At 42.3% G+C, this 16,949-nt stretch overlaps 1 protein-coding gene across 1 annotated transcript; it reads right to left on the bottom strand.

The window, feature by feature from the left end:
• Window positions 1-570: 570 nt before the first annotated feature.
• LOC311118728 (cyclic AMP-responsive element-binding protein 3-like protein 3-B) lies at window positions 571-9,394 on the bottom strand. Its single transcript, XM_084193510.1, has 10 exons — window positions 9,252-9,394; window positions 8,693-8,806; window positions 8,283-8,526; window positions 7,860-7,993; window positions 7,364-7,474; window positions 7,145-7,251; window positions 5,506-5,574; window positions 5,325-5,409; window positions 2,527-2,623; window positions 571-1,373 (listed from the first exon to the last, which is right to left on the bottom strand). Exons 1-10 carry the CDS (start codon window positions 9,270-9,272, stop codon window positions 1,048-1,050), a joined length of 1,308 nt encoding a protein of 435 aa, XP_084049636.1. The 5' UTR covers window positions 9,273-9,394; the 3' UTR covers window positions 571-1,047.
• Window positions 9,395-16,949: the final 7,555 nt, after the last annotated feature.

Below are 16,949 nucleotides of genomic sequence, written 5' to 3'. Positions count from 1 at the left end.
AAATCCCCATAAAAATCTGTCAGTTTAAGCTAGGTTTTTTGCATGGGCTGCGTCTCAATCCACCGTATCTGCGGTGTTTGTCAGACCATGGGACATCCCGAAAACGTCTTACAAACGTTTGGTCTACAAACTATTATGACCACTCTCACGAACACGATGGTGTTCTCCGTTTTGCTCTACGACCCCCACAAGTGTCATGGGACTCGTCTGAAGGTAACCCATAGAAACTAATGGAGGTATGGAGGCAGTTTTGTGCCAACAATATGTATCCCAAAAAACTAAAACAAATCCTGAGCTTTCTTATATCTCCTAGATATAGGACAGACACTTCAAAACCTTATGATTTATTTTTTGACTGTCTTTTTTTGCCATTTATGAATGTGTTATTCAATGCGTTTTTATTGGCTAAAGTAGTAAAGGCCAAATTCTATATTTGATCAAATTATACCTAAATCAAATAGCTAAATGATCCATGGTATGACCATCTTAAACAACCCCCCCCCCCCCTTTTAGAGGTTAAAGGAATGACCTACTGAATTTAATGAAACTACTCAGACATGCAGACAGCACTTAAACATGCTAAAGTTTATTTGAGACGGTTTTATTAATGTGTAGCAAGATTGTCAATAAAGTTATTGTTTCGTAGTATACATGCAAAATTATCCTTAAAATTATTTGTAAAGCTCAAAGTTGTACACACCATCACAGTTATGAAAAACAATAATTACTGACTGTCTCAAAATACACAAATCTACACTGTCAATGTTAAAACAGTCGTGGAGGGGCAAGAGATGCTCAATTCATCTTAAAAAGCAATTTTACAGAAATCCAGATCAAGTCAGAAAACATTCTTAAAACAGTATAACAAACAAGAAAAAAGCATATACCTAAAATATAAGAGGCAAAAGCAGGAATAATGTATTTCTTATTACCCTAACTCGCAGTGTTAACAAGAGCCTTAGGTATGTGCTACTCTATGTTTCACCATATGAATTGTGTGGAGATGGGAGCAGAGCAGAGGAATCCTGCAGGGAATACTCAATCCAATCACATATCATCAGCATGTGGGCGTATTGTGGCTCTGCGGTGTGGATTCAAGGTCACTGTAGCTATATGGCCGGTAATGGGGTCCCCGTGGAAATGGGCTTCCTCATCCAGGCTATTGTTGTGAGACATGGGGTCGAAATTGGACAGCCCCTGGCTGCCGTGACTGGTGCCCAGCTTACCCAGCAGAGAGGTCATCTCATTTACCCCCTGGTCTCCTGTGAAATGGTGGTGCGAAGACTTGGGCTCGTCGTCTGCAGTGTGGTACGGCTGGTCAATGACATGCAGCACTCTGGAGGACTGGAGGTTGTGCAGGGACCGTGACTGCACTGCAGGAGCGAGAGGGACAGAGGTTACAGGTGAGTAAACAGCTCAACACATATCGATCCAGTCATTAAATGGTGAACTAATGTCACACATACATCCCCAGTCCAACTTTAAGTTGTTAGACTGTAAGCCGCCTTTAAAAAAACTTGTACCTTGGCTCTTGGTTGTACAATTAACCACTCACAGAGCTGAGCTCAGTTAAGATGAGTAATTACATTTAAGTAATTCACAATCTTAAAACATGATGAGGCCATTAGATATCGTTGAAGTCCCTTTCATATTGTATCCAACAGTTCCTATACTCTTAGAAAAAACTTTCTACAGAGGGTTCTACATGGAAGCAAAAAGGATTCTACCTGCAACCAAAAAGGGTTCTCCTATGGGGACAGCCAAAGAACCCCTTAAGGTTCTAGATTGCACCTTTATTTATTTTTATTTTGTACTTTTTACCCCTTTTTCTCCCCAATTTCATGATATCAATTGGTAGTTACAGTCTTGTCCCATCGCTGCAACTCCCGTACGGACTCAGGAGAGGCGAAGGTCTGCTTCTTGACACACTGCTTGCTTCACCCGGAAACCAGCCACACCAATGTGTCGGAGGAAACACCGTACAGCTGGCGACCGCAGTCAGCTTGCAGGTGCCCGGCCCGCCACAAGGAGTCGCTAGAGCGTGATGGGACAAGGAAATCCCAGCTGGCCAAACCCTCCCCTAACCCGGACGACGCTGGGCCAATTGTACGCCGCCTCATTGGTCTCCCGGTCACAGCCGGCTGTGACACAGCCTGGGATCGAACCCGGGGCTGTAGTGACGCCTCAAGCACTGCGATGCAGTGCCTTAGACCACTGCGCCACTCAGGAGGCCAGCACCTCTTTTTCTAAGAGTGTACAACTGTTGAAAGGAGATTGTTAGTCAGACAAGCTGATGAGAATAGGGCTTAATAATACATGTTCTCTGTGCTGAAGGTTGGCAGCTGTCTTTGATCTGAAATGTGGGGTCCTGGTGGGCTGTCGTGCTCTTTAGGTGAGTTGTTTTAGCAGCGGAGCCGTAGCAGCGTCTGGCACTATGAGTGAGAGGAGCTCTAGTCTAATCAGCTCTTAAGCTGTGATGTGAAGCAGGAGGTAGATTTGTCCGGGCGGTGCGGGAGGCTGACTCACCCCTCACTGGGCTGAAGTCCCCTCCTTGGCTGACCTTGGGCTCGGAGAAGGGTTTCAGGTTAGGGAAGAGGATGAGGGAGAAGGACAGGAGCAGCACCTGGGGAAAGGTGAAAATCTCATCATTTGTACTTTGCCACAGTCAACAAGGTTTAGCAGTTTGGGGGAGCTTCCAATCCTCAGTTGAGCTCCAGAGTTGAAGACACACTCTTCAGTAACTGTTGTTCAAAGCTGTTCAGCTAATCCCAGTACAGTGCATCAAAGTCACCAGGTGTGAACACACAATCCATATTATTTACATTTCTGCATTTTCCTAAAGTACAAGGCATTAGAAGAGATACAACTTCATTCATATTCATATTTGGATTTACAAAGTCTAATTTCCACTGGCACTGATGTGGTTTTAGTTGATCTGTCCAATTATATTATAGACAGGTGAATCAATGGTGCGTCTCTCTGGAGTGTATCTCTCTGTGTCTATATTTCAGTCTATATGTCTGGCGGGGGGGGGGGGGGGGGGTTACAAGTACAAAACAATCAAATAAATGCATACAAAGGTAACCCCAACCCATTCCCCCCCTCAGTCCCCATCCACCCGCCCACATCCTCCCTCCCCATCCGGACACCATGTATCCCACCACCCTGCCTTATCAGTTCCCCTCCCACCCATCCATCCCCTGTCTCCCCTTATACTCCTCCCATACCACCCCTTCCCTGTGGGCCTGAAAGCAAAGAAAGTAACAATAGTCTATATATATATATATATATATATATATATATATATATATATATATATATATATATATATATATATATATATATATATATATATATATATATATATATATATATATATATATATATATACACACATATACATACACACACACACAGCTCTGGAAAAAATTAAGAGACCACTGCAAATGTTTCTTAAATCAGCATCTCTACATGTATGACAGCCATTCCATTCCAGTGTCTGTTGAATTCCAACACAGGCACACCTCATTCTACTGAATTAGGTACTGATTAGGTGATCACCTGAATCAAATCTTATTTAACGAGGAAAAGTATAAAAACCACTGCTGTGGTCATCACTATCCTCTTGCAATAGGACCAGCTGGATGGCAAAAACAGTGCTAATAGTACCTCAAAAGTAATATTAATCAAAAAATAACTATTGACCATGCCAAAGGAGTTGAAAAGGAAAGTTTTGAGTGAGGAAAAGAAGGGTTCCATTCTGGCTATACTGGCAGAGGGATACAGTGAGTGTCAGGTTGCTTCCATCCTTAAAATGTCAATTACGGCGGTTCATAAGAACAAGTTCAAGCAGCAGACATTGGGGACAACAAAGCTACAGACCGGCAGAGGGCGAAAACGACTCTCTACTGACCGGGATGACCGCCAACTCATTCGAATGTCACTCAACAACCGTAGGATGACATCAAGTGACCTACAAAAAGAATGGCAAACGGCAGCTGGGGTGAAGTGCACGGCGAGGACAGTTCGAAACAGGCTCCTAGGGGCAGGGCTGAAGTCGTGCAAAGCTAGAAAAAAGCCCTTCATCAATGAGAAGCAAAGAAGAGCCAGGCTGAGGTTTGCAAAAGACCATAAGGATTGGACCGTAGAGGACTGGAGTAAGGTCATCTTCTCTGATTAGTCTAATTTTCAGCTTTGCCCAACACCTGGTCGTCTAATGGTTAGACGGAGACCTGGAGAGGCCTACAAGCCACAGTGTCTCGCACCCACTGTGAAATTTGGTGGAGGATCGGTGATGATCTGGGGGTGCTTCAGTAAGGCTGGAATCAGGCAGATTTGTCTTTGTGAAGGACGCATGAATCAAGCCATGTACAAGGTTGTCCTGGAAGAAAACTTGCTTCCTTTTGCTCTGACATTGTTCCCCAACTCTGAGGATTGTTTTTTACAGCAGGACAATGCACCATGCCACACAGCCAGGTCAATCAAGGTGTTGATGGAGGACCACCAGATCAAGACCCTGTCATGGCCAGCCCAATCTCCAGACCTGAACCCCATTGAAAACTTCTGGAATGTGATCAAGAGGAAGATGTATGGTCACAAGCCATCAAACAAAGCCGAGCTGCTTGAATTTTTGCGCCAGGAGTGGCATAAAGTCACCCAACATCAATGTGAAAGACTGGTGGAGAGCATGCCAAGACGCATGAAAGCTGTGATTGAAAATCAGTGTTATTCCACCAAATATTGATTTCTGAACTCTTCCTAAGTTAAAACATTAGAATTGTGTTGTTTAAAAATGAACATGAACTTATTTTCTTTGCATTATTCGAGGTCTGACAACACTGCATCTTTTTTGTTATTTTGACCAGTTGTCATTTTCTGCAAATAAATGCTCTAAATGACAATATTTTTATTTGGAAGAAATGTTGTCAGTAGTTTATAGAATAAAACAAAAATGTTATTTTTACCCAAACACATACCTATAAATAGTAAAACCAGAGAAACTGATAATTTTGCAGTGGTCTCTTAATTTCTTCCAGAGCTGTATATATATTGGTTTGTATGTGTGGGGCTTTAGCTGAGATTGTTCGTAACAGAGTCAGGTATATTTGTCCAGCCCTCAATTGTTCCTTGACTAGCACCATTCATTCTCGCTGTCGATAATTCTAATGTTATAACTTCTAATAGTAACTGTATCCCCTGGATAAATGGGAAAGAGTGAGGTGGTTGCATCTTTCCACCTCTCCACCTGTCTGTTTCTCTCTAATCTCATATGGTGTATGAGCTGTTCTAGTAAAACTGTTTCTAAAAGTGACACTTCTGCTTACCAGGACACAGGTCCCAGTCTGGGCGGCCTTTTTGGAGCCGTTCATTACCAGAGTCTGCAGCCTACGCAGCTGCTCCATCAGAGACCTGGGAGACACAGAGGCTCAATTAGCAAATGTTGCCACCGGGTGTACAGAGGCAGAAACAGAGCAGGGAGAGCAGATTAGTGTGGAGGTCCCTCACGTGTTGCATTTCTCCAGCTGGAACACCTTCCTCTGCAGCTCCTGGTTGTGTGTGTTGCAGGCAGTCATCCTGAAAGAGGAACAACAAGGGAATTTCCTAGATGAGACTGACAAGCTGCTGCTGCTCGATCAGTCCAAGAAAAACACCAGCCTGCTACAGTATCACTCACCAGCATGCTGAGAAACACTTTGGTATAATCAAATCGTACTGTGACACTCAAGGACACTGAATTACACAATGGGCCCTATGCAGTTTCTCTGCACCACAACACTCACACACTGTTTCTTAAACTTTCTGTGCTCAGCACGTTGTGACCAATGTTACCTCTAATTTTTTTCAGCACTGAGCAAATTTCAGGTCTGCTGAGGGCAAACTTGAAAGTTGTGAAAATTCGGTGCAACTTCCAACGTTTGTTTACTGTGAACAATGAGGCTGTACCCGCTTTGAGTTACAGTTTTAACAGTGGCCAAGTAGGCTACTGTGGTTATTTGATCATAATGTAGGCCTAACAGAGTGACCTACCATCAAAAACAATGGAGAGAATGCATCCCATAACATTTTAACATGGAAATAACTGTTCTATCACTCAGCCTACAGTAGCAGCCAATGTGTGGTGTTCATTGTAGGCCTACATTCCATGAGACTTTTGAAAAAATCATGCAGGGCCTGACATTAACCTGTTTATCTACTTGTCCTTCAGACAAGGAGGTGACTGAAAATGTTGTTGTGTTGTTTAATGCAAGAAACCACTTTACAAAATAAAATGCATTATTAGTCCCATACCATTATTACAGAGAATCAAACTAATTATGCTACCCTCTGTTTATTGGCTACTTAGCTTATTCAAGCCTATCTCAAAATACAACAATGCCCCTTTGAGACAAAAAAAAGCTATTTTCATGACTTGCTTTTCAAAGACATCTAGAAATGTACACGTTTTGTGCTCTTGTAGGAAGCAATCACTCCCCCATTGCTGACTACAAATGATCTACAACTGGGCTAATAACTCACTAACTGGCAAAGGATATGAACACGTGCACAGGTGGCTACATGCAGCTCTCGCTTTGATCTCAAAACAAGCTTATCTACTCACGACCGCTCATGGTGTAAACACAGTCCAGTTCAAAGTGAATGGCACAGATCCATATATGGCAACGGTCTATTTGCATATAGGCCTACTGCAGCTCTGATTGGTTATGCCGCACAGGTCTGGGTAGAATCCTACTCCGATGCGTTCTGGCTACAACAACTCTTGCATATTTAGTTTTGCATACTAAGTCTTGCATACTTCGTTTTGTTTCGGTATGTTGCATTGGTAGTGGCTAATATTGCATTGATTCAATCACAATTCCCACAGTAAAGGGAAACGCTGATAGTGTTAACTAACAGGGAAAATTCTAGAAAGTTGAGTGAAGTTCAATCTCCTGCTTCTCTGCGCGGGCTGATATTTTTCTGCGTGGCCTGCACACGAGCGCAGCTTATAGGGAACATTGCCTGTGACGTGTTCCAAATATCTTGTTAGTTTGTAGAAGTGCTTTATAAATTTTTGTCAGTTGTAGTCAGAGTTGGACACTTCTACTTTGACTTTAGGCCTGTGAGTCCCTACCTTTTCCATTTATTTAGTGCCTATTGTCAGTACCTGCTCTCGAGACCATCAATATATTCCTTTTTCTTCTTCCTGCTCTCTTGGGCCGACTGCTTGTTCCGGATCTTTCTGCGAATTTTCTTCAGAATCCTCTCCTCATACTAATGGAAACAGACAAAGGAAGTAAATATTTAGTGTATTTACGCGCTTTTGATATCCTCAAGAGCCATAAGTTGTTCTGTGAAGCTGCAAAAGTCTGCAAAAAAGTTTTACCTTGGTGAGGGGTAGTTGGCTAGGCAGAGTCATCCCCTCCTTGGCCAGCAGTTTCTTCTCATCCTCATTGAGAATCAACTCTCGGAAGGACTGCTGGGACTGCTGTGTGGGCTGGAAGTGAGACAGGAATGTTAATACAGTACGTAATATGTGAAGCATTACAACCAGTGGCCTGAGCAGCAATGGGTTTTTCAGAGTGAGTGGAAGGAGTGCAGAGAGGCAAGGCAGGCAGCACAGCCCATCCCTCTCATTTCATGCTTTCCTCACACCAATTACATTACCGTCCTGAACCCATGCCCTGCTGCGACTGTCTCTTTTAAGTTAACCTGTTTCTTCATGTGCTCCGCTGAATATTTTAGAATGAATTCATCCCTTTTACCTGTTCCTCTCCACTTCAACACACTCACCCACATACAAACAAGCCCAAGCACGCACACATACATACTTGTACGCTAGCACGCACGCACACACACACATACCCTTCATCATCACTCACCGGCTCAGATGTGCCAGAGAGCAGTAGGTCCTTGACAGTGAGGGGAAAGTTACAGGTCAGCTGGGTTTTGTGTACATCAGAGGAACACTTTGTCCCCCCAGTCCTTCCTGGGTAGAAGCCTGAGTCCCAGCCATCTGTAACCACACAGAGAGACGGGATGTGACCAAACGTAAGGCCATCATTTGTCTGTGTTTGTGTTGATACTGAGACAAAGCCAGGATTAGCCCAATGAATACAAACGAAAAACGTGTTGCTTTCAAAGGAGGAGCTTCTGTTCTAATGTTGACATAACAATACTAATCACACATCTAACATGAAGTAACGTAGCAAATTTTGTCTGTGTCACTTCTATATAATAAATAACATTACATGCTCTATATATTTGTATACTTTCTGTGCTAATGTGTGCCATAAATGTCTTACTGATATCAATGGAGAAGTCGGTGTCCAGGGCGGCCCTTGTGTGTGGCTGAGGGGGGAGGAAATGGGGCTCTGTCGGAGGGCTCTCAGGGCGCTGGGGGCTGTCCATCTGATCGGAGTGGGGGTCCTCACTGATTCCACTGTCACTGGGAGAGGGAGACCACAGGGGCGACCCCGACACCGAGGCACTGACACTCAGGAGGCCGATCAGGAAGTCCTCGCCCTGTAGCTTTGTTGGACGCAGCATCTGCCAAATAACACACCAAATGTGATAATTACTGTACAGACATAATGGAGAGAGTGGTTGAGAAAGGCAGGCTAGACATGGGAATCACGTAGTAGACACCGCCAAGGTGAAAATTAAAAAACACGGCAGGGTAACATCAAAGAGTGAATGCTTTCACTCCACTCACGTTTGGCTTGTGAATGGGCCAGGAATGGTTCCCATGGTGTCCCATCTCCTCGTGACGGAGGATGCCATCGTTCTGATCAAACAGCAAATCAAGCAGCTCAATCCCATCGCAACCCTGGAAACAGAACAGGCCACTCAATGACATCATGTTAATCTGTTTACAAATGAGAGATAACATACAGCGATCCTTATAGGAAGGCTATAAAAGCAATAATACCCAGGACTAGTAATGCTTTTTATTGCCATTATCTCATGACACTCCTATCTGACTTTTTAATCAGTTTTACTATGCCATTCAATACAGTAAACTTGAGTTCAATTCAATTTCATTTATCTAGATTTGACAAATTTGACATTGGAAGATTGTAAGACTATGTAGGCCACACAAAAGTAAACACCCACACCTACACACTCACTCAATCACTGGCAGGTAGATCTATTGCCTCTTCAGAACTTTGTTCGATGGTACATTTAACGTTGGCTGCCCTAATAACATTAACTGCTAAACTACTTATCCAGGAGATACTAAAACACAGAAACGAACATATAGGCCGTGTTACCTGGTCTGAATAGTGGTCCATAATTTCAGTACTAGGATGGCACAGGAAAAAAATCCCCAAAATAAGACAAATCCAGTAAAATTGTCAGTTTCCTTTGTTGTGAAGGAGCTCTGTTCCAGATGACCGTGTGTCTCTACTGTATCTCGCTGCTCTTGTTCTGAGTTCAAAGGTTTAAACTCCAACCCAGCACAACCAATCATCAACCCCATGGCCGTCACCCCATTGGCCAGTATGTAAAGAGGAGATTTGATTGGCAACGAAAGACTGACAACTGAGGCAAGTTTGACTGTAGAAAATAAATAACATTCTTCATGGATGGATGGATGGAAAGTTGATACTTTCCTTCCTCTTGTTGTGTTTGATAGCAGATTGACAGGGGGAATGAGGGTAACCTTTGACACGGTTTCTGTGTTGTTTGTTAATTTATAAAAGTAATCAACACACTATGATACCATTTATCCATTTCAAACAGTCCCCATGAAAATGAAAGAAGGCTTTTATAATTGAATCTTTATTTTTTCATAGAAATAACTTTTAATCAATCAATTCCTTCAAATCTGAACAGAAAAAACATGCCCTTATATCCTCTCGCAATTCATCAAATATTTTGATGTAGATCTCCTGGAAGTTTCTGCATTAATTTCCAGATATATTTGGAAGGCACCACCTGTTGTTATTACTGTGATTCAGCTGGGCTTATGACTAATGCCTAGAATTGCAGCACAGGCATAAATAAAACAAAAACAAAACATGGGTACATTTTTCTTTCTTCTTTTCTAAAATATGCTCAAACTTGTTCCCATTTTAGCTGCAATTATGACACATGCAAAGACCCCAGTCTGAAATAGTGGCTCTACAGGGAAGAAAAAAACAATCCACAAAAACGAATTGCAGTCATGAACTGCCAGTCTCTGTGTTTGAATGCGCAAGACAAATCTATTTAAATCTCACTTTGTCAAATGCTGATACTTATTGTTCTGTTTCGGTTCTCAAAATGTAAATCAGAAAGCCTTCGGAATGGTATTAGAAAGTTGATGGCAGATGCTTTTGGCAAGGCTATTAGTCTATACATCTCAATAGTGACAGAGCTATTTCTCTCACATCTACTGTGTCTTCAGAAAGTATTCACACCCCTTGACTTTTGCCACATTTTGTTGTGTTACAGCCTGAATTTGAAATGGATTCAATTCAGATTTGTTGTCACTGGTCCACCCCATAATGTCAAAGTGGAATAACGTTTTTCGAAATGTTTACAAATTAATAAACAATTAAATGGCTTGAGTCAATAAGTATTCAACCCCTTTGTTATGGCAAGCCTAAATAAGTTCAGGAGTAAAAATGCGCTTAACAAGTAATATAATAAGTTGCATGGACTCATTGTGTGCAATAACAGTGTTTAACATGATTGTTTAATGACTACCTCATCTCTGTACCCCACACATATACTTATCTGTAAGGTCCCTCAGTCGAACAGTGAATTTCAAACACAGATTCAACCACAAAGACCAGGGAGGTTTTCCAATACCTCACAAAGAAGGGCACCTATTGGTAGATGGGTAAAAAAAAAGCAGACATTTAATATCCCTTTGAGCATGGTGAAGTTATTAATTACACTTTGGATGGTGTATCAATACACCCAGTCACTCCAAAGATACAGGCATCCTTCCTAACTCAGTTGCAGGAGAGGAAGGAAACTGCTCAGAGATTTCACCATGAGGCCAATTGTAACATTAAAAAAGTTATCGAGTTGAATGGCTGTGATAGGAGAAAACTGAAGATGGATCAACAGCATTGTAGTTACTCCACAATACTAACCTAATTGACAGAGTGAAAAGAAGGAAGCCTGTACAGAATAAAAATATTCCAAAACATGCATCCTGTTTGCAGCAAGGCAAAGTAATACTGCAAAGAATGTAGCAAAGCAATTCACTTTTTGTCCTGAATACGAAGTGTTATGTTTGGGGCAAATCCAATCCAACACATTACTGAGTACCACTCTTCATACTTTCATATGTTATGGGTATGCTTGTAATCATTAAGAACTGGGGAGTTTTTCAGGATACAAAAGAAACGGAATGGAGTTAAGCACAGGCAAAATCCTAGATGAAAACCTGGTTCAGTCTGCTTTCCACCAGACACTGGGAGATTAATTCACCTTTCAGCAGGACAATAACCTAAAACACAAGGCCAAATCTACATTGAATGTTCCTTAGTGGCCTAGTTATAGATTTGATTTAAATCTGCTTGAAAATCTATGGCAAGACCTGAAAAATTGTCACCGAGTGGCACAGTGGTCTAAGGCACTGCATTGCAGTGCTAGCTGTGCCACTAGAGATCCTGGTTCGAATCCAGGCTCTGTCGTAGCCGGCCGCGACCGGGAGACCCATGGGGCGGTGCACAATTGGCCCAGCGTCGTCCAGGGTAGGGGAGGGAATGGCCGGCAGGGATGTAGCTCAGTTGGTAGAGCATGGCGTTTGCAACGCCAGGGTTGTGGGTTTGATGCCCACGGGGGACCAGTATGAAAAAATAATAAAAAATAATAATGTATGCACTCACTAACTGTAAGTCGCTCTGGATAAGAGCGTCTGCTAAATGACTAAAATGTAAAATGGTTGTCTAGCAATTATCAACAAACAATTTGACAGAGCTTGAATCATTTTGAAAATAATAAATGGGCAAATGTTGCACAATCCAGGTGTGGAAAGCTCTTAGAGACTTACCCAGAAAGACTCACAGCTGTAATCGCTGCCAAAGGTGATTCTAACATGTATTGACTCAGGGGGTTGAATACTTATCTAATCAAGATATATTAGTGTTTTATTTTTCATAAAGTTTTTACAAATGTTAGAATTTCTCTTCCACTGACATTACAGAGTATTTTGTGTAGATCGTTGACAAAAATATTACAATTTGTATCCCACTTTGTAACACAACAAAATGTGGAAAAAGTTAAGGGGTGTGAATACTTCTGAAGGTCCTGTATATGCTCATAAAGCACACACAGCAGTGAAGCTATGCACCATTTATTCATTTTTCTCATAGACAGTTTACATGAAATTGTGAACTTCTCATGTGAGTTGTCAACTTCTAAATGTTCTCTTATGTCCAAAAAGCCTGACCCTTTCTCTCTCCCTATCCCCTAGCTCACTGTATCACTTAAAATATCCGTCACACTTTCCTTTCATCTGCTCTGTCCTGCTAGCTGTGTCTTCAGTTCAGTTTGCAATAGGATCACTGCCAATAAACATGATGGTCTTTATATTGTGGCAGGATTACGTTATCCTTATTGCTCCTCTATCTGATGGGAAATGGGTCCAAAGGGTAAAACCCTGTTCTTAGCCTGCAAGTTGCGCTTGTACATTGTTACAACATCTGAAAAAAACAATATATCACTACTCTCAGGCTCTGTGGCTTCGGGATTACCCTCATGGATATAGCCTGACGTAACCGGCCATTGCTCCTACAAGCAAACGTTCACGTTGTTTGTTTAAAGCATACATCCAAATTGGTACAATATAGTCAGTGCAAATAGTATTTAAAAAAATAAAAAGTAACTATGAGTCAAAATAAACTGAGTGTGAGTCAAAAGCAAGTGGGTGTTAAATTGGCTGGATGTGAAGGACTGAATGACCATGTGAATGGAGCCTAAATAGAGATCATGAAAAATAACCTTGAGCATGTGTTTGGTCCGATTAATACTTGAATGAAAATAGAGCACTTAGCAGACTGAGTAAGAGTAGATTTCTGGTTGTAATCTTGGTCTTAATGGTTTTGAATGGTCTTGGTCTTGCACAATCATAATCAGTCTGCGTTCAACTCCTCGCCCAGTCAGCAGGAGTCCAATACACAATGTAAGATTTCAATCACATTCAAAGTTTTGAATAGCAGCATAAAGCACGTCCCATCATATTGACCAGTGAAAGTAAATCTAAAAGTATTTGAAAGTATGTCTGGCTTTAGGCCTATGGGTTAAAATCTTGAAGTCTAAGGACTCGCAAAAAATGATTTAAAACTATGTCATGCTGCTAAAAACAGCTCTAACAATATGAAATATGACCTTTTGCCATGTAATGGCCTTTTGGGTATGGAACAGGACATTCTGTTATATAAGCCTATGTCTTACTGTACTATCATAAGATAATACCTTAGGTAACAGCACAGACTGGTAGGCAGTGTTGTATGGCACTTCAGGGAGAGAGAGTTTGAATGCGGTGGAAACTCACTAGTGATGCAGAAGGAGGTCTGAACTCAGTGCAGAGGCACCACCTGCTGGATGACTTGACCAAGTGACATGGCATGGCAGATGTTCACTGTCAGAGTGCAATAATAAACAATCCATTGTTTATCTCACTTTACATGGGATTAATCACCAAATTCAAATTGTGTACTCTAATCTATCGCTTCCCTTTTATCACTGCATTAGAGCTACCCTAATATGTTGGTCTCAATCCAAAATGAATGGGAAAGATACGCACAATTGTATTTTTATTTTATGTGATTGAGGCCAAATGGGTTGAAAGAAATCAGGAATCAGTTTTATTTTAGATGGTTTTTGAGGAATGGCAAAAATGCTGTCCAACTTTTACTTGGGGTGTCTAAAATAGGCAGAATTTACACAGGCAGCACAATTCTGATCTTTTGTGAAAAGAAAGATCAGAATGGGGCTGCCTGTGTAAACGCACCTGTAAAGGTGCATTTTCTATGGGTATTATTTATACTTCTAAAAGGCACACTCAAAATAAATTGTATTTGTCACATGCGCCGAATACAACTGGTGTAGACTTAACAGTGAAATGCTTGTTTACAAGCCCTTCCCAACGATGCAGAGTAAATAATATAGTAACACAAGAGGAATAAAATACACAGGAATTAAGATATATACAGGGATAACAGTACCAGAGCAATGTGCAGGGGTATGAGCTATCTGAGGTAGTTATGTACATGAAGGCAGGGTAAAGAGTCTAGGCATCAGGATAGATTACAACCTGTAATTTAAATGGATTTTTATTTGGATTTCATGTAATGGACATACACAAAATAGTCCAAATTGGTGAAGTGAAATTTAAAAAATAACTTGTTTCAAAAAATTATAAAAAATAAATAACGGAAAAGTGTTGCGTGCATATGTATTCATCCCCTTTGCTATGAAGCCCCTAAATAAGATCTGGCGCAACCAATTACCTTCAGAAGTCACATAATTAGTTAAATAAAGTCCACCTGTGTGCAATCTAAGTGTCACATGAGCTCAGTATATATACACCTGTTCTGAAAGGCCCCAGAGTCTGCAACACCACTAAGCAAGGGGCACGACCAAGCAAGCGGCACCATGAAGACCAAGGAGCTCTCCAAACAGGTCAGGGACAAAGTTGTGGAGAAGTACAGATCAGGGTTGGGTTATAAAAAAATATCCGAAACTTTTAACATTACATTTTCATTTACATTTTCGTCATTTAGCAGACGCTCTTATCCAGAGCGACTTACAAATTGGTGCATTCACCTTATGATAGCTAGTGGGACAACCACTTTACAATCTTTTTTTTTTTCTTTCTTTGGGGGGGGGGGGTAGAAGGATTACTTTATCCTATCCCAGGTATTCCTTAAAGAGGTGGGGTTTCAAGTGTCTCCGGAAGGTGGTGAGTGACTCTGCTGTCCTGGCGTCGTGAGGGAGCTTGTTCCACCATTGGGGTGCCAGAGCAGCGAACAGTTTTGACTGGCCTGAGCGGGAACTGTGCTTCCGCAGAGGTAGGGGGGCCAGCAGGCCAGAGGTGGATGAACGCAATGCCCTCGTTTGGGTGTAGGGACTGATCAGAGCCTGAAGGTACGGAGGTGCCGTTCCCCTCACAGCTCTGTAGGCAAGCACCATGGTCTTGTAGCAGGAAGCCAGTGGAGTGTGCGGAGTGTGCGGAGGAGCGGGGTGACCTGAGAGAACTTGGGAAGGTTGAACACCAGACAGGCTGCGGCATTCTGGATGAGTTGTAGGGGTTTAATGGCACAGGCAGGGAGCCCAGCCAACAGCGAGTTGCAGTAATCCAGACGACCAAGACAGTCGTGAAGAGGGCACGACAAAGCCTATTCCCCCTCAGGAGACTAAAAAGATTTGGCATGGGTCCTCAGATCCTCAAAAAATTCTACAGCTGCACCATCGAGAGCATCCTGACTGGTTGCATCACCGCCTGGTATGGCAACTGCTTGGCCTCTGACCGCAAGGCACTACAGAGGGTAGTGCGTACGGCCCAGTACATCACTGGGGCAAAGCTCCCTGCCATCCAGGACCTCTATACCAGGCGGTGTCAGAGGAAGGCCCTCAAAATTGTCAAAGACTCCAGCCACCCTAGTCATAGACTGTTCTCTCTGCTACCGCACGGCAAGCGGTACCGGAGTGCCAAGTCTAGGTCCAAAAGACTTCTCAACAGCTTCTACCCCCAAGCCATAAGACTCCTGAACAGCTAATCATGGCTACCCGGACTATTTGCACTGCCCCCCCACCCCATCCTTTTTACGCTGCTGCTACTCTGTTAAGTATTTATGCATAGTCACTTTAACTCTACCCACATGTACATATTACCTCAACTACCTCAACTAGCCGGTGCCCCCGCACATTGACAACGCAACGGTACCCCCCTGTATATATAGCCTCCCTACTGTCACTTTATTTTACTGTATATATAGCCTCCCTACTGTCACTTTATTTTACTTCTGCTCTTTTTTCCTCAACACTTTTTTGTTGTTGTTTTATTCTTACTTTTTTTGTTTAAAATAAATGCACTGTTGGTTAAGGGCTGTAAGTAAGCATTTCACTGTAATGTCTGCACCTGTTGTATTCGGCGCATGTGACCAATAAAATTTGATTTGATTTGATTTGAGATGACAAGTGCCTGGATTAGGACCTGTGCCGCTTCCTGTGTAAGGCAGGGTCGTACTCTGCGAATGTTGTAGAGCATGAACCTACAGGATCGGGTCACCGCCTTGATGTTAGCGGAGAACGACAGGGTGTTGTCCAGGGTCACGCCAAGGCTCTTTGCACTCTGGGAGGAGGACACAACGGAGTTGTCAACCGTGATGGCGAGACCCTGGACAACACCCTGTCGGAGCACCATTAAATCCATTATAAATAAGTTCTGTTTTTTTTGTCTTATTTCTTGTTTGTTTCACAATAAAAAATATTTTGCATCTTCAAAGTGGTAGGCATGTTGTGTAAATCAAATGAAACAAACAATTTTAAGGGGGGTGAATACTTTCGCAAGCCACTGTAAGAGTAAAGTAGTAAACAGAGTAGCAGCAGCATATGATGAGTGGGTTGTTCCATGTCATTTCAGCAAGCCATGACACCCACCAACTCAGATTGTCTGAAATCATTTCTGTAGTTAGAAACAGATAAGATAAGCATTAATATAATTTGAAATTAAGCTAATTGATTGCACTCAACTAGGATAATATTCAATAATTATAGTACCTAACATCTGATTTGGACCAAACTTTTTTCTAACAATGAGTGAGACATGAGGAATCCAAAGAAATTGTCAAAAGCCACCCACAGACTCCCCACACCCATCCCACCCCAACAACGAGTATATAGTATCAGTTCTCTATGTCTGACAAGTAGTATGGAACTGCGGCTCAGAGTATGGTTTCTTCATCCTACACTGAGTATACCAAACATTAGGAACAGCTTCCTAATATTGAGTTGCACCCCTCCTT

Source organism: Coregonus lavaretus (genome assembly GCF_964263955.1).
Source record: "Coregonus lavaretus genome assembly, contig: HAP1_SCAFFOLD_6470, whole genome shotgun sequence".
NCBI lineage: Eukaryota > Metazoa > Chordata > Actinopteri > Salmoniformes > Salmonidae > Coregonus > Coregonus lavaretus.
This window is presented reverse-complemented; position numbering and strand designations above follow the sequence as displayed.